Source organism: Falco peregrinus, chromosome 7 (genome assembly GCF_023634155.1).
Source record: "Falco peregrinus isolate bFalPer1 chromosome 7, bFalPer1.pri, whole genome shotgun sequence".
In the NCBI taxonomy this organism is placed as follows: Eukaryota; Metazoa; Chordata; class Aves; order Falconiformes; family Falconidae; genus Falco; species Falco peregrinus.
In genome coordinates, this window is record NC_073727.1 from 69,575,964 (window position 1) to 69,602,541 (window position 26,578).

The 26,578-nt window shown below is 38.3% G+C and overlaps 1 protein-coding gene across 1 annotated transcript in view; it reads left to right on the forward strand.

The window, feature by feature from the left end:
* Positions 1-26,578, forward strand: part of MYOM2 (myomesin 2) — a 76,883-nt gene that overhangs the window by 1,425 nt on the left and 48,880 nt on the right. Inside the window, exons 3-13 of the mRNA XM_027787872.2 lie at positions 1,496-1,634; positions 1,817-1,974; positions 2,849-2,941; positions 11,921-12,009; positions 12,090-12,140; positions 12,421-12,585; positions 16,903-17,064; positions 18,965-19,106; positions 20,697-20,896; positions 21,940-21,993; positions 24,581-24,708. Of these exons, the coding sequence (XP_027643673.1) occupies positions 1,496-1,634; positions 1,817-1,974; positions 2,849-2,941; positions 11,921-12,009; positions 12,090-12,140; positions 12,421-12,585; positions 16,903-17,064; positions 18,965-19,106; positions 20,697-20,896; positions 21,940-21,993; positions 24,581-24,708 (1,381 nt within the window). The remainder of the gene's footprint in view (positions 1-1,495; positions 1,635-1,816; positions 1,975-2,848; positions 2,942-11,920; positions 12,010-12,089; positions 12,141-12,420; positions 12,586-16,902; positions 17,065-18,964; positions 19,107-20,696; positions 20,897-21,939; positions 21,994-24,580; positions 24,709-26,578) is intronic.

Consider the following 26,578-nt stretch of genomic DNA (forward strand, 5'->3'; position numbering starts at 1 on the left):
TTCAACCCAGCGTTGTTCCCCTAATCCCCACTCTGACCCTCGAAAACAGCTTTAAAACCAAAATAAATTAGAATCTGCCTGGGATCCAAAAGTCAATTTTTAACTGATTCACTTCACTATTCCTAAATTTCTGACTTGGATCAATTTAAACATTTTGAGTTCTTTCCTTAATATCAAGAGGACTCACTGTCACATCTCAGTTACAGCCTTGATATGAAGTCCTATAGTAAATGTGCTGACAGCAATATTCCTGTTAGTGATTTTGACTGTTTCTTCTCTGCCATGCTCTACAATGACTGCACCAAAGACACAGAGAATTTTTACTACAAGAATGAATTCTGCATTGTTTGTAGAAAATGTGTTGCGAAAATCATATACATTCCTATGGTTCTGGTACTTTGATTGTTTTTAAATGTATGTCCTAGAAACAGAATGTTCTAGGAATATCAAAATAATTTGTATACTCTGATTTATTTTTTTAAAAACTGTCTTAATTTTTATCAATATAAAAAAATACATGACAGAAAAAGGCTGGTATATAAAGTACATTGAAATGGTACAAAGAAATATTTTTAAAATACTATACAAATAATGTCTTGATCTACTGCTCACTGAAGCTTATGCAAGTCTTCTCATTTGCTTCACAGCATGCTGGGTTATGCTTTAAGAGTCTTACTGTATTCTACAATGACAGTCATGTTAGAAATGCCTGATGTTCAGCTCCCTCCCTTTGTTCTGGTGGCAAGGCAAAGACTAGTGTAGGTTGATTACTGAATCAGCATGAATGCAGAAGCACGAGCTAGCTCCTTCTGAAAATGTTTATGAGTAGGTTTTTTTTAGGTATTCTAAAAAATCTATGGAGTTAGATTGTCAGGGAACAACCCATACATTTCTCAAAATGTTGTCTTTTCCTGGTAATTTCTACAATACTTCCCGCTCACCCTTCTCCAAGGACAGCTTTTTGGCATGCAGTCATTCATCAGATCCTTGTGGACACCTTGGTCTGTATCTTTGAGGTGAGGTCAGCTGATACAGCCCATGGAGCTATCACAGCTGGGTGCTAGAGCCAAAGGAACACTGTAAGCAAGGCCCAACTGTTACCAGGGTGTGAGCAGTCACAGAACGTGCCTTCATTCCTCTTCCTTCTTGTGTCCATGGGAAGGAAAATTAGGGACCAGTAGGAAGCCAGGCAGGTTCTTGATCTTGATTACCAGAGGATTAAGACCATGGGGTACCACATCTATGCGACCATGCCCAGCTTTCAACACCTGAAGCTATGGTACCATATATACAAGGGGAAAGAAAATGAAGGAAAATTCATATTCATTGCACATGCTCATTAGAATAGGCAGATAGGCTCTAAGAATAATTTCTAAACTTGATTTTAGATCTTGCTGATATGTTTACAGAGCCCTCAGTTGCCTAACGTGTATGAGTGACAATCTTAAAGCTTCATATTGGTTGCTTTTACCTGATATTTTTTCTTGTTGTACAGGACTCATGAACAAAAGTCTGATGCAAGTGAAGAGAAAAGGATCCGGTTTGCCAGTGAGTTGTCTGCTTTGGAAAAAGAGATTCACACAGCCAGACACCATGCTAGGGAACATCTGGATAGACTTGCTATACAAAGGATGGTACAGTGCTGAACTTTTTTGTGTTTATCCAAGCAGGATTGTAAGATATACTGAAATTTAGGCCCATGTTTCAAATACTAATAGAGGTTTAGCATCTTTTAATTGTGTGAATTTAAGATTAGATCTTCTACCCTATTTGAGTGTGGTGCTAGATGCTCCTTTTCTTTTCCTATATTTAATAGGTAGAAGAAAATATGGCTCTGGAAAGACACGCTCTTGAGGAAAGTATAAGTCGAGCTCCTGAAATTCTAGTGCGCCTGAGGTCTCACACTGTCTGGGAAAAGATGTCTGTGAGCCTTTGCTTCACTGTCCAGGGATTTCCCACCCCTGTTGTACAATGGTAAGAGACCGGCGTTTCCTAGCCCTCTAAAAATGTTGTTAAGCTTTTTTCATTTGGAAGTTATGGCATAACTGATAAGTGTCACATACATAATGGCTATGTTAAACCCCTTTATAATCCTCATAGATGTGCTGGATTGTAGCAGTTGATACTGCAGTGGAAGGAGTGGGAGGACAACTTACTGAATGGCCCTGTGCAGTAAAAGAAGCAAACCTGAGTATTTCAGAAAGCAGACTGCGGAAGGCATTCCAGTCTTTCTGGAAATTGAGTTCTCTGTTGAAGTGGCAAATGGCAAAACAGCTCACAGGCTTTTGCTAAGCCTGGGTGAAGTTGCACAGCACCATTGTTGCTACGGGCTGTATCCGTTTTCGGTTTGTGTCAGGCTCTGTTGAGGTGGATATGAATGTAACATACCTAAACCGGCTCTCCTTTCCAGACAAGCGCTGTCCTATATATGTGAGAGCCCCAGGCTGGATTGTGAAGGTCTAACCTGAGGCACAATCTTGTGTTATTTCCCTTGTTTGTGCCAAAGTGCTTTACTGTGATCCAAGACAAAGTTTGCTTCCTGTGTGTCAGGGCTAGTGGACTGGAAAGTTCAAGTCACATGCCATCTTCTCTCTACTTCACTGCCTGCTCTTCTGGTTTGAGTGCACGTCTTCTCTTTCCACTTTCTTACTGCAATGATGGTCCCCCTTTGCCTTAATGGTCCAATGTGTATCTATCCATATCTACTGGAAAATGCTCTAAGCAGGTAGAGAAGATTTATATAGAGAGCTCAGATGATAGTAAATGATACCTGGATGTAAAAATCTACTAAATGAATGCACTGAATAGTACCTGATACTAATGAGTTCATTTTTTTCTTGATTGTCAGGTACAAAAATGAGGAATTGATTACCCCTGCAAGTGATCCAGTAAAGTACAGGATTGAAAGCAAATACGGAGTACATGTGTTGCATATAAACAGGTAGATTATTCTGGGGAATACAACAGTTTTTTATGTCAAATACAATTAAAAATTCACACAAAAACTGCAAGAGAGTTGTTAAATTCAGCACACTTCTCTGTTGGTAGTTACATTTAAGCCAGAGAATGGTCACTAAGTTGCTGAATATTAAATCCTGAAAATGAAAAGAAAAATCAGATATTTCTATTATTTAACTACAGCAGTCTACAAGAAAATAGAAAAGAAGGGGTAAGCAGCTGGAAGAATAGGTAAAAGCTGAAAGAATAACCAAAAGGAAGTTTCTTTTTAATTAGAATTATATCTTCTCAGCATTCAAAGTGGAAAATTGTCTGTGTATTTTATGGTCTTGCCATGATGAAGCTCTTTAAGGTAAGCAAAAATTAGGCTGGTCAGGGCAAGGCTGCTTAGTCTTCAGTATTTGTTTTATTTTATGTTAGGTTCTGTTTACTTTTTGATCTCCTTTTCTTTGTTCTGCAAAAGGTAGGGAAGTGTAATTTTTTTTTTTTTAAAAGGTTCTAATGGAATTAATTTTAATTTAATTAATTCTATTTTTCAAAATTATGTTAACCTTGTGGTACAAAAAATGCCTGGGTAGAACAGTTTCCCAAAGTAATCCCATGCTGTCCTAATCAATTGAAATATTGCATGCTACATGTGACTCAATACAAGCTTTTTTTAAAAAAAATAAAAACCCAAAGAAAAATGAGGGCATGACTGTGGTATTTAAAAAGAAAATTAATATCTAGAGCAGAGACACAAACCCCCCATTTTCATTTCTCCAGAACATGAGCATCAGCTGTGCTCAAACAGCTGGAATATTTGTGGCTAACGCTTAGCTGGCCAAACATTTCATCTTCTACCCTGTCTCCATCTGTCAGCAGTGGAAGCAGCCTTGTGACATTAGTACAGAAAATAAGTGCATCATTCCTTCTGCTTTTGGGAAGGACTATTTGCCTTTGCCATTATGCAGCAATGTCCAGCACAACTGTTTACCTTTTCATAGCTCAGGGTGGGAGAAACATCTACAGAATATGGCAGCAAAAATCATGATGTTGGTGCTTTTTAAGGAGTAGCAGTACTCTGGAGTACTTCTAAGGTACTTGTAGTCTTCTACCCCCACATCATGGATAACTTGCTGACTGCTCTCTCTATCCTTGAGATGTCTCAACACAGCTGATTCTTCCCACCATCGTTACCTCTGGAGTTAAGAGCAGCAGGTGAAAAGATAAAAACAGGTGGTCTTCTTGCAATCCTTGCCCTTGCAGCAGAGTAAATGGAAAATGCTCTCGTTTTTCTGGGTATGTCTGTGACAGTCAGGAGATGAAACTTCAGTGACTTCCTGCCAGTGAGTGACTGTGACTGTGTTTGTTTCCCTTGGTTAGTGTCCATGAGTGACTGCTTGGTGAGTCCACATGCCGGATATGTAGTACATAGGTTCCTTTTGTGACATTTTGGGAATAAGTGGCTTTTTGAAGAAATGAAAATCAGTGTCGATGCTGCTTTCTGAGCATCTGTAACCATCAGGCTGAAGGGTACTAATGGCTTATGGATATCCCCTTGGTGCTTTTTTTTCTTTTTCCTGTGCTGGTTATCTGTCATGTAGACACCATACACAATCAGCTTTGGGGGTGTTCATACCCAGCCATATTTATTCAGACATACCACAGAGTAATCTATTGGTACCCACTCAGGTTCCCGCAACCACCCATCATCACCCACTGTTTACTATTCCCAGACCTGTACGTTTTCATGCAGGCTCCCTCATGTTCAACCAAGCTGCCATCTTCAGAGACTGTTGCTCTGTGTCTCTTTCATTCTGTCTGGCCGTGTGGTCTTTTTGCCACCTAAAGATGCCTGGCTGCTCTCCTACAGGTTTCTCTTCTCCATTTAAAAGAATAGCGGGGAATTGTTATGATTGATTTACCATAGAGTTATACAGTTTATTCAATCAAAATTTCTAATCTTAGATTTATTTATTACTATTCTATTTTATTTCAAAACTTAACCATCAGCTGTATTTTCTGTCCCAAATGACAGAAAATCAACATACAGAAAGTGAAAGAACATTTTGATAGTGCATTACTAATATTAGGTGTTTCTCATATTGAAAACAATGGATGTATAGCTAGTGGTTAAAAAAAAAAAGTATTATTAATGCTTTTATACAAACATGTATCAATTAACTCTGGATCTTCCATACCTACCTTTGTTCTTTGTGCACATATATTTGGAGTATTTTTTTGCACGGAGGGTGGGTGGATGGGGGGGTGTGGGGAAGTAGAGCTGTTGGGATTTTCTACCTATCCACTTCTGTGCTCTTCTCAGCTGTTCATACCAAAGTGCTGAGCTACATGCCATCTGATCCGCAGCCACTCAGAACGGCCCTGGAATTTCTTGGCTACCTTTCTAATGCTTCAGTGAAGCTCGGGGAGTGAACTTTTCCTTCTGATGCAAGTGTGATATTTATTCCTATGAGTATTCCTTGATCCCAGTGGAAAAATTCTTGAGGTGACCAGAATGTAACCGTGTCATCTTAAAGTAGTAACTGGACACAATTTCATCCCCCTGTTTGCTGTCTTCTAGGGCCCATAAGCCTATACAGTGACTGGATCATTTTCTTTTCTCTGTCTCATATTTTTATGATGTTCTGTGCTCAATTTACCACATTTTCTGCATGCATTCAGTGCTATCATTATCATATAGTGCTTCTTTCTTGCTTCTTTTAGGCTTCTTCAATTGGGAGCTTCAGCTCAAGGTCTCCCTTGAGCAGTAAGGAAAAGGGGATTGGAGTGTCATTATATTTTTTGCACGTAATTGGAGGAGAATAGATACGGCCAGCCTGCACTGGGGTAGTGATTCATTCCATCTTTCATCTCACTTTTAATAGGTGATTCAGAGTAGACTGTGAGGAATCCTCTGAGGGAAAGCTACCAGTAGTTGAAGGGATTGAGACATGTCTGAGAATGTGAGGGTTTGTTCAAAATGTATTTCTTTATCCCACCTAATTTAACTATGGGTAGGCATATAATACAAGATTTCTATATCAGATGTAGTCAAGATGAGGATGCCCTGTCGCTTTATAGCATATCTGCAAAATATTTTCTGTCTTAGTGTATATCTTAGTATTCTCGATTTCTTAGTTGCAGCTGCTACTTGTTTAACAACAGGCTTTGTTTTTTTGTTTGTGTTTTTACTGTGATGCCTCCTTAAATGAATCACTTAGCTTTATGCAACTGTGAATGGCTATATTACATTTTCTCATATGTCGGCTGAGGCACAGAGGGAACAGCAGTGTGCCTCTGGCTGGGGACATTCCTCCCCCCCCCCCCCCCCCCCCCCAGTGAGCAGGCAGGTGAGCTCTGATAGGGGCTGGATGGTAGAAGGATCAGGGAAGCAAGTTTGATTTTCCAGAGCACTGTCAGTGTGTGCAGATGTGGCTGCACAGTCTCACCTGTACAAGGCTCAAAGTTTGACAGTATTTTGTCTTTTGTTAAGGCCCTCTCCCTTGCTTGTTTCATTAAGTCATCCCTTAAGTGCTAGTAATTGCAGCAGAAAAGGTTTGTGGTTGCATCAACAAAAATGTGCGGCAGAGCCAGCAGAGTGCAGTGTAATACCTGCTGCCAGCAGGCCGGGCTAGCTCTCTCATCAGGCGCTGCACTCCTCAGCACCACCAGCATTGCTTTAAAAAAAAAAGCTTAAAACTTGAATGAGCCTCCTCTTCTAACTATTCTCATTTAACAAATGACACTGTGCAGTCACTACAGCGCTATTTTAGTTTGATTAGGCACAAAAAGCTTGAGATGATTTAATCTGGAGAGATAGTGAGGCCTGTCCTTTCTCCTGACATAGGTGGAAGCAGAGCGGAGCAGAGTCACTGCGGCAGAGGCAGTCCTCTGGCATAGAAGGCAGAGCCTTTGAGCTGTACAGGGTTGCTTGGGTGATAAACTGCAGCTCCCAGGGTTTTGCAGGTATGCAGTACCAGTGAGTATATAGGCAGCAGGCATGGTGTTGTGCTCTTTTTTCCTTGCCGAAATATAAACAACAGCACCCAAATGAAATGGTCTGTGATCTTCTGACCCATCAGTCACTGTCCCCTATAAGCCGCAATAGTTGCGAGCTTGAGGAAGTGGTCACCTCAGAACAGAGGTCCCCTCGTCAGTAAAAACAAACCCCAGCCAAACGAAAAGAATCACTCTGGTTCAGTCTGACTGAAGAACCAGAACATGAGATGGTAATACTGTAAAGTATTTTTACATTGTGATGTCATATAGCCATAACACTGAAAATTGTGTCATTTGGATTCAAAGGAGGCAATTTTAACTCTGTAATTTACTACATACTGCCTCCTGTTCTTGTCATGCACTGAATTCTGTTCCAATTCAGGCAAAAATGTTGTTTCAGCTTTAGCTCCTGTGTTTAAATCTACACCAGGCAGACAGATGAAAATATGCATTTTAAACAGATGTATCTACCTGGGGAATATTCCCCGCGCAAACATTAGTGCTTCAGAACCTCATGTGGATTCAGGGCAATTTAATTTTCACAGAAAGTATTAGTATCTTGGGACAGATACAGCTCTGCACTCACACTTCATGCTATCTAAATGTACTCCATGCATATTTCATCTGACCTTTGTAAAGGCTGGAAAACACATTCTCCATCATGATGCCAGACTAACTGTTGGAGAGACCACACCTTGCCTCCTGGGTACTTCAAATATCATTTCTAACTGGTTTTGACTCAATGCACTTTGCAGTGCAATTCAGGGAATCTAGGATTTTTAGCATACAGGGAAGTAGATAGTTTCCTAGATAATCCTCAGTCTGAGAGTTATCTGGCATGAAAGGAGGGTCAGGACCTTATGTGACTTGCCGCGCTATCCAACTTTCTTCAGAGTGGGTCTTAAACAAATGTGCTGTGTAGCTCTTACATATTAACCCCATACACTTCCAATATCAGATTTGATGGCATTCTACTGAGTACTAGGCTATCTAAGATGGTTTGATTTCTCTCCTGGAAAGTCAGGTTAGAGATCATAGCAAAGAATTATAAAATGCTTCCAAAGCAGTGACCTCCAGAAAATGGATAGAGTTGTTACAGCTTCTTAAATAGCAGAAAGTGCTTGGCCTGCAGGATTGTTACATGTATGTTCATAATAACCGTAAGTATCTTGTTTCTCTTCATAAAACCAAAGGATATTGTAAGAGTGTGGTCAGTTATTTTGTCCGTAACTTGTTCTTTTATTCTTCCTGAAAAGAATAACTTTTGTCAAATAGTTGCTTTCAGACACTGAACTTCTTGAGCTAAAGAAACAACACTTTTGTGAATCTCCTGTCTGTTCTAAGACTTTTAGGATCATACTCTGTTTTCTCTACCTTGGAGACCATCACAAACAGGAAAATCTCATCAAATAATGTTTTTTGCTGTTCCTTATGAGACCAAAAATATGGGGAAGGATAAGCACAGATATATACCCATTTGAAAAGTTAATCAGGTATCTGCCATTCGGCTTCTTCATTTTAGGGAGACAATTTTGCGGTTCTTGCGCCTCTACATTTCTGATGCTTTGAGTGGTCTAGCACAGACTGGGGCCACGTGTTTGTTCAAATTACACATTTTATAGTTTCTGGATTATTTTTACGCCACCTTGTGGTTAATGATAAATCACTCTTTAGAGCCTAAATCCTATGTAATTCTTACAGAAATTTGTTCCTATTGACTATTTTATCTGTTGTTTTGCTGGAAAATGAAGCCAAAACTGACAGCAGATGATGACTACTTTAAAGTGATACTTAATCAGAGTTAACCTCAGTTAAGATATACTGATATTTTGTCCTTGTTGTCAACACTCTGTAACAATGAGTTGTTGAAGAACAGTTAAGTTGGATTTGACAGATGCAAAGCAGCCTGAAGTGATGCTTTGTTTATGCGAGGGAATGACCTAATACAGCATTGATGAGGTACTGTTCATGACTCAGTTGTGATATGGGTGCTCTATGCTGTCTAAATCATGTCCAGCCCAGGGACAGATCAGCACCTCATCAGCAAACACAACATGGTGTCCTCAGCCCCTGCCCTGACAAATGTAAGTGTGCACTGTTCTCCTGGAGGGTCTAGCTCACCCAGGAGAAACCTGCACATGTAGGTGGTAGGAAGACACTGTGCACCTCTGTAGGTCTTTGAGCAGGATGGTGAGTGGCATGGACTGTGGGCTGGAGAGCAGGAAGACTTTATAGGGCAAGTATCTAGAGGCAAGGCCTGCAGGGTATGCTATAGCATATACATGCTACCAGTGCCTAGGAATCGCACTCATTAACTCTGCCTGACATAATAAACTGAAGATGTGACCTTCTGGCATGGGTTAGACTAATCTTCTTGTCCTTCAGGACAGAGTTGCCAGGACACCCAGACTGTTTTCTGGAAATGGTCCCTTACTATCTCCTCGGCTGTGTCCAGGAATCCTTTTGGCGAGCTGGCACGCACCAAGGCATACCAAGGGCTGCTCTAACATATCAGCACTACCTGATCAAGATCCAGTTTCTGGGGACAAATAATCTAACACTGTTTAATTTACTAATATTTAATATATGTTATTAAATACACTATGTACTATTTACTGTACACTCTCTCTATATCTCCTTAAAGTAGGGATGTAGTACAGAGTGATGAGAACACCTCACAGTTCCAGTACAGTTAATTCTGCGATGCCCCTTCTTGTAAGAAATTTTTGAGATGCTTCATTTGTTGTTAGCCTTTTTCATTACAGCAAGACACTGTACTGGACTGTGGTAAATGTATGAACTATGTACATCTCAGTATAGAGGCATTATAACATGACTTAGGAAAAAGGCCTGTACTGCAGTTTTACCTTGCTTTTGCCATTTTACCACCCAAGTGTTAAATAGTGTGAAGCTGGGAGAGTAAAAAAAAATCTTCTTTTAAGAAGTTAGTGCAAAGATGTCAAGTCTGACAGCTTTCAAGCAAGTCCAAAATCAGTTACGCTTTATAACCCAAATATTAAATAATATTGAGGCTACTATTCTGATTATTTTAAATTGTTTTTCAGACTTACTTTGCTTGCCCAGACTGTAGTAGGGCACTCAAGGGCTTCATACCTAACTGCAGGCTTTTTAAGTGACCTAAACTTAGGACTTACCTCTCTGTATTTGATAATTAATTGTATGATAAACTTTGTATTTTACTGCTTTGTGAAATGTGTGGCTGAAGAGTTGCCTTCAGGAGGAGCTGTTGGTCCTGTATGTTTAGAGAGATAAATCTCAATTTAGTAGGGCTTTCATCAAGCGGTGTTTTAGACATCACAGTACAGATAGTATCATTTTTGTGATATGACACTGTCCAGACTATATGCAAGAGCTGAAAAATAGGTGTCTGATGTGCCTGTCACAGGTGCTATATACCCCCAAATTGGCATCCTTTTATGCAATTTACATCAAACACTTTTACATATTCTTTCTTCTCCCACACCTGGGATATATGATCTCTTAGAAAACAGGTGCAACCAGAATTTCATCCCTTTCATTTGGCAGTTGCCAAGAAGTTACAAATTTGCTCTTCTCAGAGGAAAGTAAGTGCATGTATGCAGAACATTGTATCTCATCACTGGAAATTTCTGAGTGGCCTCCATTAAATGCACTACTAAATAAATTGCACAGAAGCAGGATTTAATTGTGTGTGTTTCAGACAGCACTCTGGTTAGCTGATGGCTCAACCTAATAGAAGTTCCAAGAAATAAAAAAATCAACAATTTCATTTGACAGACATATTGTAGAATACTTGACTAATGGAAAAGTTCAGGAAAAAATATTGGATTGGACAAAATAAAAAGTTTTGTTCATTCAAAACTAAAACGCTTTATTACATATTATTTAGTATGTCTCTGAAAACAAAACAGAAGTAAAATCTGTAATACTTTTTTTTAAATTAGAATATTCATGCTGAAATGTAAAAATGAAATATTCTACCCTTTTTTTCCAAATTATTTCTTTATCTGGACTAAGTTCTTTCAGCAAAATTGAGGAAATCTCATTCTACCCAAATCTGCATTTAAAAAAAACTAGTCCAAAATATTTTTAACTTCTACTAGTCAGTAGTCAGTTACATTTATGTTTATAACTTAGCAAATAAGTTTATTTCAATTGTAAATTTGAGTAATTGCACCAAAAATATATATTTGCACATAGTTTAGTTTCCTTTAATTATATGTCAAGAGTTCTTCTCCTTACCTACTCTATTTTAAATAAGAAAATATTGGGACATCAAAGTTTGTACCTATATCTTAACATCTGGCCTTACGTCTACTGATAGAAATTCCTCTTCAAGGAAGGATGTAGTGAGACAAGCTGGGTCCTATTTTACATGAAGTAACTATTTTTTGCTTTATTTTTCATTATATCTTCCTAGCATAATAAATATGTTTTCTCACTAAAATTATGTATCAAGCAAAACCATCTACGCCCATGAAAAATTTTGGTTATTTCCCCTGTTTTTGTATCATTTCCTCTGGACTGCCTAAGGAGATAAGAGAGGCAAAAAATGCCTGTATCTGCCTGCTGGGAATACCTATAGAAGAAGGAATTTATGCAAGCATCACATGTACTTTTCTTCCATGTCTCTTTCTTAAAATATGTGGCAGCAGGGCAAGATGGATCAAGGAAGAAGGTTACATTCAGAAATGGAATAGCCAGATTGGCATCCTCCAGCTATCTCCTTTGATCATTCTCTAAAGGTCGTTTCCAGTTTGTTTCAAATTAAAGCAGCCTATACACTAAACCGTGACAAAACTGCAGTAAAAAACAGTACCAGCTTTCTAATTGTCTTTCAACATCTTGCACTGTGTGACAGCAGCAAAAATCTTTATACACGTTCTTGGGGCTGACATATTTTGGTTTGTAATATCAATCATTAAGAGAATTTGTATTTGCATAAAGAGACATCTGTTTTCCTCCTTCCCCTTTTCAGAGCTGATTTTGATGATTCTGCTACCTATTCAGCAGTTGCAACAAATGTCCATGGGCAGGCATCAACTAATTGTGCTGTGATTGTGCGAAGTAAGTCCTATTTCATGATTAAACCACAGAACAAATATAATACACATGTCATTGAATGTTTATTTTTTGTTTATTTATAGGGTTCAGAGACAATGAACAGCCTCACCCAGCTGGGATAATGCCCTTCCACTGTAAGCATTTTTTTCTTTTTGCTTAGATAGTTTATGTACTCTTACCAGAGTAATGCTTTACAGATGAGAAAATTTGATACAGCTTGCTACTTCTGGCTTTGCCTTCTAAGCATTCAGTTACAATAGGAGCTGTCCAGATGCTTTTGCTTTCCCAGTTGCATTTCTAGATCAGCATACAGTATACAGAGAGCTACAACTCCTGTTCAGATTGGACAGTAATTTGTTTGTGTCAAGTACAATTTACTTATACTCAAGAATATTTTCATCTTCTCATGCATAGTGCCCTTGTCATATGATGTCTGCTTTACTCACATTGATGTCCAGTTTCTGGAAAAGTTTGGAGTCACCTTTGGAACTGAAGGTGAAACACTGACCCTGAAGTGTTCTATGCTGATCACCCCAGACCTGAAAAGACTACGACCTCGTGCTGAGTGGTATAGAGATGGTAAGTTAGTGCATTGAATAGAAGCTATCTGGAAAATGCTGGAGGAAACACTGAGGACACAGATCAGGCTTAGAACATGAGATTCTCAGAATTAAATTTGAAATAGAGAAAACAAATATCTCTAGTTAGAATTTATAAGCCTGCATTCCCTTTCAATTAAGTGATGTGGTCATCCTTTCCTTGGGCACCCATTTACAGCAACAGGAGGTAATCTCATGCTATCTAATAACACAGTAGTCAGAACATGTACTGACTAGGTGGAGATCCAAACTCACTTCCTAAATTTGACCACGTTTATAAGTGAATGCTGTTACCACTATGTGGAAGGGTATTCACAGAGCAGTAAATTAAAGTCTGAAGCACTGAGGTGTGGGCATAGGCCTCCACTTCCATCTTGCTACAGTATTTATTGCAAATTTTATATTAAAATCAATTTAAGGTATAGTTCAAAAATACTTACAAGAACCAGGCCTGAAAGACATGCTTTTACTCTGTTGTTAGTGCCATGTTAGTAGTTGCTTTCCTTGCCTCTTCTGTCAGTGAAAAACTATGCTATGCCAAGTGAAGCAGTCTTAACAGAAAGTACTAAAAATAACATCACTGAAGTATATTATATGCTGTGGTGGATGGTACACAAACCCTGCATGAGTAATGTTTGTTCACCACACCAAAAAAAAGTCTTGAAACATAAAAATAACTACTTAAAGTTTAACAGATAGCAGGCTATTGTAGATATCTATCTCACCACTTTTTACCAGCCACAGTTTCTGTGTGGGTTTCTGAAGTAAATATTCTGCCTGAGGATTTAAGGAAAGCCTTGGTTATTTGTGAATGGTGAGACCTTTCCCCAAAGGGACCGCATTTGAGAATGGAGGGCTCCCAAGACTGATCAGACTGGTCCCAGGCAAGCTGGCAGAAATTTCCATAGCTGACAAAATGTGGTGCATAAACTAAGAAGTGGCAGTAAGCTTAATAAGATGGTCAAGAAAATTTAGGACTAGGAAAATCAGAAAAAGAATGCTTTTATTGCTGCTTGTTATGCCTTTTGTTTCATGTACATTATTGTTTTAGTCAGATTTGCATCCAATCCTTCAGGGAACAGACTACTACTTACTGTTTCATTCCTATTGCTCTATCACTGTGGATACTTCATTGTAATGGAACTACTATATGTTACTAAACCAAAAAAATATGAAATAATAGAAATGGGTTTTGTGTTTGGTGAATTATCTAAAATCTAAGGCTCATCCATGAGCCCAGTTACTGTTTCCACTGAAGTGTACAGGGATTTGTAACCACTATAAATAATTGCTCACCTCACCATTGAGTTTACCCATCAGTTTCAATGGAACCTTTACTTTGTCTCCTGCTAGGCCCAGTTTCTCAAGGTGCTAAACCTCTGGAATTTGGGGTTTGGAGCTGCAGCTATGACAAGCTGCTAATTTTCAAGGGATGCCCTGTATTTTTCCACTTTTCCTCCAACATGAATTTTTTTGCACATAGGTGAACAAACAGTTAAGGCCCTTTCAGTTTAACCCTTATTAATGCCAAGATAATTCCCTCTTGTATGTAACAATAATATGCTCTCTGTTTTCCCTTTTATTTGACTCAAGTTTACCTTCGCTGTGAAAACCTGAGATGAGAACTTGGTCTCTTTGAAACCAGTCGGTTTTTGCTATTGAGTCACATAGGCTTTCATCCCATTATTCTACTTACGTTACAGGAAAATAATATGATACAAACAAGCTTAGATTTGTCCTTCATTGCACATACAATATTTCCAAGAGATGTACAGATGCATCAACTGGCAGAACTTGTTCCCAGACTCAGCAGGAATTTATGCACTATGAACCTCTGCTATGTACTGCAGTTCTCTGTGTTGAGGTCTTGAGAACTGGAGGCAATGCATAAATGTAAACAATGAGAAGGTTAATATTTTTTTCAACATAATGCTTTTTAGACATTCTGGGGTTTTTTTGAGAGGTAATATTTAATTCTACTCTTGCACTAAGACAAACCGGGGTTTTCCTAATTTTTTTCAGTTTGTGTAAATCAAATAATAACTAAATCCCTGAGAGGGATATGTATGATTTACTTCTAATAGTTATTCACAAGAGAAATATGTGTTTTTCCAGCATTAATAAGCCTCACACGAGTGAACCTTACTGGGGATGATGTCTATGAGACTCCTAGGGGTATATAGTCAACTGAATCAAATCCTCTACAGTGGTTTGGGATTTGACAAACATGAATAAGAGTCTTTAGTTCATGGCCCACTCAGAACAATTTAAGATGCTGAAAGAACTAAATCAAAATAATCCTTCAGGAATGTATAACTAATCTGGATACGAGTTCAGCTGGTAACAGGAGCTTTCTGTTATTGATCTCTAATAGAATATATACATTATAAAGCTGTATGCTCCAGCATTCTGCAGACATTTATACTGTAATCTAGAATAAAATAATTGAATTCAGAGGGAAAAATCATGGAATGCAGAATTTAGCTGAAACTTCAGCAGACCAGAATACATGATGAAAAGAAGCTTCAGGATTTAGCAGTTCCCCACTCTTTATATAAATTTTCAGCAGAGTAATCTTTTAGGAAAATGATGTCATGTACTGAGAACAGCATGCAAGGCTTCAGTCACACTGCCTCCAAGGGTTAGTGTCCTGCAGGTTCATTCTTTGGTAAGTTCTGGGAGAAGTGACAGAGCACAACATGTGAATACACTGGGAATTTGAGTGCAGTAGTGAGACCCTGTAATTGTAATATTGTTGTGATGGCAAGTGCATGAACACCTGCTCTATCAGAACTTCTGAATATGTTTGCGGCCTGCAAAATTTACTCTTTTTCTTGGCTTGTCTAGAAAGTCATCCATCCAGACTGCATTAAAAAAGAGAGCTCCTACTTTCTTAGGGGATCTGGTGGGTCTTTGACTTTGTGTGAAAGAGAGAAGTTTTCTGCTTTTACAATACATGACTGCCTCCATAGTTTCTGGTCTCAGGTACATATAAAGGGTGGAAATGGGTGATTTTGGCCTTACTGGACAACAGACTTGCCTATTGTTTCTATATATTAGAACTAGAGAGTCTACAATTCCACTCAAGCTTGGAGTCTAAATAAGTTATCTGCTTTTCAGAGCTGCTGTTCATTCAACTTCATTTTCTCTTCAGGATTTTCCACAGAACTCATGCTTTGGTTAAAGTTTCTAGGTGTAGACATTTTCTGTTTCATTTAAAATACTTCATGTCTCTCTACACAAAGTCTCAGTACCATTGTGACATGCAGGACAGAAAGGGGACATGCAGATTTTCTAGGTAAGGATCTCATGGGAAGGAATGTGACTGAATTTACTTTGTACTTATCTCAGAAAACAACTGTATGCTTACGTGATTATGTAATTTACTGCTGTAAGTTTTAATAGTGTATATCTTCAAGATGCTTTATTATCTGGATATGTTTTTATACCTTCTTATGCAATTCAACTGGTAGGTGGGAAAACTGCTTTGCGATTGAGTGTCTGCACTAAAGTGTATTTAAACAAAAGAATAATAAACGTTTATAGATATCCAGCTCCTTTAAATACAGTTCTGCTGCATTGATTACAATAAATTAGTATGCAATAGGTCTTAGGGAGTTAAAAATAAAAAATAATACAATCCATTATTAAAAAGGGTGATATGAGAAAGTCCCTTGGCTAGCATAAAATATCCTGCTCATTCTTTTGCTCTGGTTTCACTAAGCAATCAGATTAATTTGCATTAATCATGGGCCACCACCTCTCACCTGTGAGAGATTCAAATTTAATTTTGTTCACTGCTCAACAGGCATGCCTTGAAGATTTAAATTTGGTGTATATTTATAGCAGTCTTCAGATTAAACTGAAATCTGGTCTTTAAACTTGAAGGAAGAAATTGAGTAATCTGACATTTGACTTGAACAGGTACCAAAACTCTTTAAAAATGAAACAAAGCTCTACCTTGTATTCATTACAGAGTATGGCTAGTTTTCATGTCACTGTTTCAAAGTGTGGATAATATTTTTCTCTGTCAGTGTATTAAAAGTTATAGTAATGAAAATTCTGTTGGCACTGCATAGGGTAGCCTGAGACCTCATATTCTACAGAATTCACTGATCAAGTAAGTTTAGAGAGATGCAGCTTACTTTCTGTAGAGTTTTCAGAGCATCAAAGCACCATCGCTCTGAATAAAGCTAGTGTAAAGGTTAGTTTGTGCTTCTCATTAGCACAGAGCTGCACCAGGACATAGGCTGTTCTGGCCAGCTCAGTAATGTGTCTGATGGGTCTTCTCTTCCAGATGTGCTGATAAAGGACTCCAAGTGGACAAAGCTGTATTTTGGAGAAGGCCAGGCAGCTCTTTCCTTTACACATCTGAACAAAGATGATGAAGGTTTATACACCCTGCGCATGGTTACAAAAGGTGGAGTGAGTGAATACAGTGCATACCTGTTTGTCAGAGGTAAACTTTTCATCTGTTTCTTGAGGAGGATTTTAAAAGAGTAGTAGAAAGATTAGTTTTATTAAACAATCCCATGTAATGATTGAAGTACAAAATAAGTCCAGCATCATTTCATAGTAATTTGATTTATATAGTAGTCTGTGCTAGAAAAAATAGTCACCCTACATGAATGGGGAACTTCAAGAGAGACATGCTCCTGAGGACATTTTCTTTCCTGAAGAAGCAGAGAAATCATTCTTGTGAAGAAACAGCTTGTTCCTTTCTTTGCCATCTCCTTTCCTGGTAGGAAATACACATCTTTGCATACTACTAGTCCTCACTGTGATGGTTTTAGTTCTAGAGATTGCCAGCTGGGAATAAGCCTTGCTGGACATTTTCGTGTCCTGTGCCTGGCCTTAGGAATAGACACAGGAGAAAGCAAAAGAAATATCCCCACCACTGTACCAGTCACAGTCACCTCATTAATTAGAGAAAAGAAGCAAAGTAAGAAATTGGCTCACTGAAGAAATAAAGTGTTCACAAGGGACATAGGTAAAAGGAGGTAAATGTATTAAAATAGAATAAAGGTCAGAATTTTCCCTCACATTTGCATGCAAAACTCCCAGTGATGTGAGAATGAGCTTCCACATGCACTTCTGAGCAGAACTTAGTTTTTACTTTTTTGTTTTTTTCGTTAGAAGATGAAAATATTTCTGGCTGAGCAGTTCTTTCACTCTCTTAATACACTGGACAACATCCTTGATGATGGCAAACTGGAGCAGCCCCACTGAAGCCATTGGAGCTATATTAATTTTAAACCTTGTGCTTGGAAACGTATTGAAACCTATGTGTCTTGCAGAAGTGTCATCCAGACAGTTTGTGTGGGGTGGAGAAACATTAATGTTTTTACAGAGGGTTGAGTTCCATCTTCCTCACAGGACTGGTGCAAGGGCTTAATCAGCTTTGCAATATGTCTTGAACAGGCCACTCTCCCACCCTGATCTCATTGGAAACAATTTACTAAAGCTTTCTATTTGACAATTAACTTGTAAGAAAGAAAGTACCCATTAATATATAATAATTTTCCTAAAAGTTTTTGTTGTGTTGGTGGGCCAATTTTAGGTACCTCTATTGTCCATTTTATACTATATCTGGTCCCTTTGCATGCACAGGGCCCTGGACTTGAGCTATGTCCTCTGGAGTTTCTAGTGTCTTCTATTGGCCTTCCTCTTGCCTTTTTTCATGTAGGCTGTGATATGACACTAAGCGCCAGCCATTTCACAACTGATTAGATTCTATAAATTTAGACTCTGTACAGGGTGTTTTTCTGTTATAGAAATGTTTCTTTGAAATAAGAGAACTTTACCTGTCAGGAGACTTCGTTAGGAGTTGTGGGTCCACATCAGTCAACATCTCTCAAAATGAAGCCATAAAAGAGTATCTTAATGGTAAAACATTGCTTACTTATGCCTGTTGGTACTGTAAGACTTTAAATGAAAAGTAGCCTTAGAAATGTACTAGGAGTTTGCAAATCTTTTATTCCTTAAGAGATTTATTTTCCTCAGCTACATGTTCTTTACTGAGTACCTTGGTCTGATCATTGAGCCACTGTTTTCAGTGGGAAAGAGCATCAAAAACAGATAGGGTAGTTCATCTTTTAATTCTCATGGGAAGTAATAGGTGTTTGATGCTTAAATTGTTTTTCTGTCCTCAAAAATATTCCTGATCATTTTTAACTATGTGGACATATAGGCATTTTGGGCCTGATTCATTAACACAGTGAATTAGTGTGTAATGAAATCTTTGGGCTCCCATTCATATAAACAAATAGCACAGTGAACTGGAAATCTTCCTTTTTGTCTTTGTGATAGATTTCAGAAGAATCAGGGTCAAAACTGATTTATTTTTATTTGTGGTCCAGATGCTGATGCATTGATTGCGGGAGCACCAGGGGCACCGATGGACGTTAAATGCCATGATGCTAACAGAGACTATGTTATTGTTACCTGGAAACCACCAAACACAACCAGCGAGAGCCCAGTCATTGGATATTTTGTTGATAAGTATGTAAACACTGGGATTTATTTCGTTCATTGCCAAAAACATGTATATAATGAAGGAAAAATAATACCATTATGTCCTTCAATAGGGTTCTTTAGATACATATTTACAGACCCTTGGCACTGGTAATCAGTTGCCTGCTGTGTTAAATTGCTAGATTGTTCCCTGGCAAACTTTTAGCCCAGATGATCTAGTACCTTCCCAGGCAATTCTGGGCACAGTCTTGGAGTTAGCAAGGGCTGGGGGCCATTCCCAGTAATCATTTGCAGGCAGCTACATTTCATCAGACACTAAAAACATTCAATAATATGGAAGTGGCCAAATAAGAGAATAAGCCCTGGCAATATTTAATTTACAGAAGCCAGAATCCATGGGCATCCTGAATTAGATTTAGCCTCTTTAATCTTTATACTGCAAAAGCTGAAATCTAGGATTTATTACACTATCTTTTTATTTCTGCCTTAACTGTGGTACACCAGGAGCTCAAGGCATGGGCTCCCGGGAGCTGGTAGTTTAAATCAGAATGGCAGTCCTCCCTCCTTCAGCATGCTTTGCACTTTGCTGGGGTTTCAGCTCAGTGCAGGCAGCCAGAGAACAGGGGATCCAAGCTTTGTTTTGCAAGCCTCTTTCCATGAAGCAGATGCTTGCCCCTTGTAGCCAGAGCAGAACATCTGATACTTAGTGTCTGAAACTGCCAGTCAGCAAAAACATTACTGAAATGATTTCATAATGTATGCTACTCTAGACTTACAAGCCACGTTTGTAGCTCATTGCTACTTGCTACCCTGTAATTTGGTCTAGTTATGTGACAACTGCCTGAGAACTGCTGGAAAATGTTGACTTATGAATGGCAGCCAGTATGAGGAAATTAACTTAAGCCCTGGGGACTCTACCACTTATATCCAATTTGTGCAGTGCATAGGTCATGGGAGTATTTCTCCTGTTTTCTGTATAATCTAGTCAGCTGTGCCTTTTGACATTTTGCTTGGATTACTGCAGTGCCAGGGAGCCCTGGATTATGACCCTATTTTTCCTGTCACTGTCAGGGCAAAAGGCAGTCTTCTCCACAGAAGTTTATAGTAGTAGGACAGAAAACAGATATGTACACACAAAGGAGTCAGTATAAGGGCATCATTCTGCTTCCTAATGGCTCTTACACTCCATGGCCTGAGCATTGTTGGATGAAAAAGCACAAAGATGTTTGCTTAAAAAATTGACAAGAAAGAGATGGAAAAGGTTAGGTGAATGTTACAATTTCATCATGTTCTTTGCAGATGCGTGTTAAAAATAAAAGTGAATAACTTGTTCTTTATATGACAAAGAAGAGAACCAAATGGAAGGGAAGCAAGAAGTTGAAAAGGCCAAAAACCATGCAGGAAAAATTACCTTTGAGATTGTATTATGAATAAATATGAGCAAGGTGGGAACTGGTTGTCTGATCAGAGGAAAGAGCATATAAAATGTGTGACTTTCATTAATGAGGTGTATGGTTTAGTTCCTCAACTTAGTGAGGATGACTTCTGAGATTCTGACTTGGTGTGTGTATTTATTGTGGGATGATACTGATAAATGCTGTCTTTTGCTACTCCAAGATGCGAAGTAGGTTTGGAAAACTGGGTCCAGTGCAATGATACTCCTGTAAAAATCTGCAAGTATCCTGTGACTGGTCTTTATGAGGGACGGTCTTACATATTCCGTGTGAGAGCAGTGAACAGTGCTGGCATTAGCAGGCCTTCTCGAGTCTCTGAACCAGTTGCAGCTCTTGACCCTGTTGACCTGGAGAGAACACAAAGTAGGTTATGCAATGCTGAAACATACGTTGAATATTTGATCTTGGTTTTTTTTTTTTTTTTCCTGTTTGTTTGTTTTTAAGATCCTGTTTACTTAGTTAACTTAAGGAGCAGGATTTATTTCTTCTTTTGGTTGAATATCTCACTAATTTCAAGGTGGGGGATGTAGCTGGAATGGCAAGGTTCATACAATTTGGCAGAACCTGGCGAATCCATCTCTGTTATGGGTGGTTTTTCTCAGCTTTAAATATATACACACATTATCACAAGGGGCAATGTTTTAGAGAGAGCTAATATGCCCTGTTGCATTTATCCACATCTTTTTTTCTCAGTGTAGTGCCAGTGCTGGCACAAAGCCCCCATGGTACAGGTTGTGGGGTCTCTGATACTGTGAATTTTCTGGCAGATGGCAAAAGTCAATCTATCTGATGAACAAGCTCTTTCTGAAAGCTGTTGTGCTCAAGGTCACTGCAGGTTGCAAAGGAGCCTTATGAGAGGTTCTTCATGAACAGAGTAAGCTGGCTGGCCATGGGGAGTAGTTTGATTGGTTTAGCCTTGTCCTAAACTCCTGTACGGACTCTGTATATTGTGTATTTGCACACTTTCTGTTTTGTGTGCCCCTTTTACTCAGAGGGGAATTAAACTCATTATGAAGACTGCAGAGCACTGCCCCAATGTTGTTTGTAAAATCTGACTTGAATATGCTATGTTTCCATTACCTTTATGATTAATTCCTATAACAGAAGTCCAGTTCATGGTACAATTGTTTACTAATTTTCCACAGAACCTAATGCCTGTACTGTGACTATAATTCTTGCTTTTTAGCACATCTTTAAAAAGTACTGTCTTACCATGCTCTGTTTTCCTATGAAAGTGAATGAACCAGTGTACGACTTTGAGTTGACTCCATCTGGGGAAAGATTTACTAACAATGTTATAGAAATAGAGGTATACAGGCTTTTAAACAGGTGATGAACAATAATTTGCAGAATTTGTGAATATATTAAACTGATTCAAGAAATTAATTGGCTATTTTAATTAACAGCTATTTCTGTGGATGAAGGGCGAAAGATTGTGATCAGTAAGGATGACCTTGAAGGTAAGTATCTTTCCTATGATTTTAGTCCATCTGCTTATATTTCAGGAATGTAGCATCATAATTAGAAACATAGCTTGAAAAGAAATCCATCTAGTGAGTAAACTCTTTATAATAATGAATAAAAATAGATATCCTGGCTTGCAAGTCTGAAAGAACATAAGCAAAAAGTGAGGTCTAAAAGGACAGAGAACACACTCTCAACAGCACTACTTTCATTATGTGCTGACAGCATCTCCTCACCTTTTTTGCTTCGGCTAGTGCTAAGCTGAGCTTAACCAGCTGAATATTGCATTTGATTGCTCATATCTCCCTTCCTCCTACCCTTCTGTGAGCCAAATACAGCTTTTTTGGAGTGAATTTGATGATCTGAACAAGTTATTTCCATTTTCATAAAAACCTACACTATCCATCCCAATTCTTTAATATATATCTCTCTATATTATATAGATATATCTATCTGAATAGGGAGGTTGTTCTTAAGGTTAAGGTTATGTACTAAATATTGTTTTTCCTCAGGAGAATGGGAGAGGTCACTGCCAACTTTTGAGATACAGCCTGAATTTCTCCTGTCTTTGCCTGTTTCTATACGTGGTGATTATTTTTTAGGCTTGGTTAATGATCTTTTTTTTTCACTTAAACTGTCAAAAATGTTAATGGTAATGGCTCAGCAGTAAAAAAGTGTGTGTACTCTCTTCCACAAAGTTCATAAAGCTTTAACGGTATGTGATTATTGAATAACATAGAAAAAGAGAAATCACCTGAGAACAGGTATAGTTTGAAGGAGAATCAGACATTAAATGGTTTCCCCAGCGCAAGGGCAGGACAGATGAAGTTTCTCTATTTTTACAGTGGTCTAAAATGAATTGATAGGGGTACTATAGGAACAGAATCACGTTATAGGATCAGAATACATTTGTCTTACTTCTTTGGCTTCACGGAACATACTTCTGCGCTCAGGGCTCCCTGAGAATGATCAGAGGCATTAAATGGCCACTCTGACATAAGCATTAATGTTGGCATTTGGATTTCTGTTACGTGAATGTGCGCAGTTATTAACTATATGGTCTCCACTTCTATACGGTTGCCATTTATTAAATGAGTATGAATATCCATATACCATTGTTTAAATAGATCACTACTTTCACCTGCAAGATTGGAGACCATTTCTGAAAAAGTGATCTCATAGATCACAAATGGATTTCCTTTTTAGTGCTGGATCACCTTCCATTCTGGAAGAGCAGACTGTACCATCATGTTAGATCATTACAAATCATGTCATCTTTGGGTTTTCAGGGATGTAAGTTAAAATGTTCAGTTATGTAGAAACCAATTTGAAACCTTTTGACTTTATGCATTATGCTGTGAAGGTTTATTGTAATTTTCTTGACTGTATATGCCTTTCTTAAAGAAAAAGTGTATTTGCAAGAAGTCAATATAGAAAGCATTGACAGAAAATAAATTTTCTTTGGATATGTCAGTTTGTTTTTAAAAAAGTCTGGTTTTGTTTGGGAAATGTGTGTGATGAAATAACTTCAGTGCACCTTTTGAGCCTGGTTGGTTCTACAGATGTTTATAAACTGTTAAAAAATCACTTCCATGATTTAGATATTATTATTGAAACATTTTTTTAAATATAAAATCCTGAGCATTTAGAGGATATATGCTCCTTGCTAGCCTGAGAAGTGGCAAAAGGTACCTTAAAAGAACAAAACTTTTTGCTTTCTCTATTGCAAACCATAAAATAAAATATTTGTAGGTATCTGCTGAGTTGCCATTTCTGACCTGTTACCAAGAAGAAGCTTCTTCAGGGCTGTGTAGCTATGCCTGAAGCAGTCCATCATAGATCCTAGCCTCTCCTATCTAATACGGGTTTACACCATTGTAATTGCTTGGACAGCAAAACTGGTGGCTTCTCAGACTGCAATGGGTGAGCATGATCGCAAAGAGCCACGCTAAATTCCTCCAGCCTGGCCCAGGGTACTCAGGTCCTGCCTCGTAACCCTGCAGAGTGAGTGAGGAGAGGGTTTGATTAGGCCACACCAACTGGTCGAATCACCAGAGGGCTGGTGACATACTTTTATGTGTTTGATCCACGTCTATATGGTTGCCAATACTATCATGTTACAGCATACATTGCTGATAGGTTCTGCTTTCCACTTTGTTTTAAGCTGCTTTTCTGCTTACTGTTCATCCCTTCCAGATATCTTCTTCTAGTCTCACTTCTTGTAATAACCCTTTAGACTTCTGCCTTTGATCAAAAAAATTTCTTGTTTGCATATAGTGAGTAGGTTTTTTTTCTAAGGAATTCTGTCCAGCAGATCAAATGTGATCAAAGAAACAAAATGTGACAAATGCACAGGTTTTCAGGGGGCAGATTTAATTTTTACTGAAAAAGTAAATAAAACTGATGCTTTATTTCTTAGAATTTTGTTGAAGTGGGCAAGTGAGCTGCACAGATGATACCGTAGCCCCTAATAGCTGAGCATTGCACTGCAGGGTGGGACTTCAGAAAGATGAGCTGTGGCATGAGTGCTGACCCAAGGGTTAATCTGCTGTTTAACACTCACTACGTTTATTGCTCTTCCAGGCGACATTCAGATTCCAGGCCCTCCCACCAATGTACATGCTTCAGAAATCAGCAAAACATATGTTGTACTCAGCTGGGATCCACCTGTTCCCCGTGGCAGGGAGCCACTGACGTATTTCATTGAGAAGGTACTGTACTGTACAGTGGTGGCATTCAGCTGTAAGGTGTTCCATTGCTGTGTGCAATTACATTCAACTAATTTTTAGAACTACAGAATGAACAATAAACCTAACAATTTCTGTGGTCTCACAGGATTTGGCAATAGGATGTTAGAGAAGCATGGACAATCAAATCTCTTATTACATGATTTAATGAGCATTGAAATTCAAGGTCCGGGAAAAAGAATGCTCCTGTGCTATTTGCTTACTATTGTCTAAAATGAAAAGAAACTACATGTGTAAGGTAGAGGTTTAATAGAAAAATCTTAAGATTTTACAATCCTAACAGGCAAGACTGGGAAGTTTGCAGTCTGCTTGTATTAAAGGGAAGTTTCTGATAGTCCTGTGGTAGAGCAAGGAATAAACAGCAACTCATAATTTGATCCTCACTTTCCTTTTTGCAGGCTTATGACACTCTCTGCTATACCCTGACATTTCCAATTTATTCCCTGTAAGCTCAGTGGAGAGGCAGATGCCTTTCTCAAGTTCGCTGCTCCCTGGTAGCCTTCATAGCTACCTTCTTCTTCCCTTTGACTTGACAGGGGACTGCAGTGATTACAGTGGGAGAGATCTGTTCTTCTCCCATCTAAGCTACTAAGATTTAGATACATCTGTTCCCTGAGCCAGGTTTTTAAATTAAGTATTTTGGATTATAGCCAGAAGTCATAATCTTTCTTCCTTGCTACAAAGTTTCCCCAGTAGGTAAATTGGGCATGGTACCTGACCTCTAAAACCCTTACATGCCAAACTATACTTAGTTTTTATGAATTATGCCTTTAGCATATACCCCATCTTAATGATCCACAAACATTAAAACTGTCCGTAAAACTGGACACATTCAATTTGCATCTTTCATATTGTGACAGCCTTTTCTCAGGGCTTTACCATGTCATTTTTTTCTTCTCACATCTGTCAAGAATATTCCTCCAAAGTTAATTTCCCAGACAATCATTCTGTTCACATCACTCCTCTTTTTACACCCCCCATCTTGTCTTTTCCTTCATTACAGTCAAAACTACCACTTCAAAAGGCCTTCACAGCCCATGTCTACATTCTTCATCATCCATTACCATCTGGGTGTTGAACCAATATGTGTCAAGTGAAGTCCAGTCACTAGATAAATTTCCCAGCAAGCACGTCCATGATTTCTCCCACTCTGTCTTTCACATTCAAAAGAAGTAATGAAAATTTCCATAGAAATAAATATCTAGTTTTCTTTCTGTGCAATAAAATAGCATGTCTTTGTACTTATTTGTGCTTATTCCCACTTGTATACATCCTCTGTTATCGATAAATGTCAAGCATACTGACTTAAGGATTTTGAATCACTCTTGGCATGAAAATATCTTGTTTCCAGAATATGAAGAAATAGCTCAGATAAAAATCTCAGATATAGATTTACATTGAGTGGACACCTACATTTGATTAGTTGAATTTCATTCTAAGTATGAATTAGAAAATATATATGTGTCTGCTTGTTTTGCAGAAATGGCTTTATATAACCCCAGACACAGTATAGAGCAATGACAATGATGAACAAGTCTTAATTAAATGCCAAACTTACTGAGGGAAAGTGAGAATGAGAACTAAAAGACCATTATTAGAAAGAAAAGGTTCATTATACTAATTAATACCTGAATCTAAAATCTTTTTGCATATAAATAACTTCTACATATGAATAGCTCAGTCAGTTCATAGGTGAATGTTTGTTTTTTGCTTTCAACAGTCATCTGTTAATTTTGAAAAGCACAATTTCTTGTTAATTTATTTAAAATAAGGAAGACTCAGTGCTGAAGAACAAAAATGTATTTTTAAAGGCTTCAGGAAACACAAAATGGAA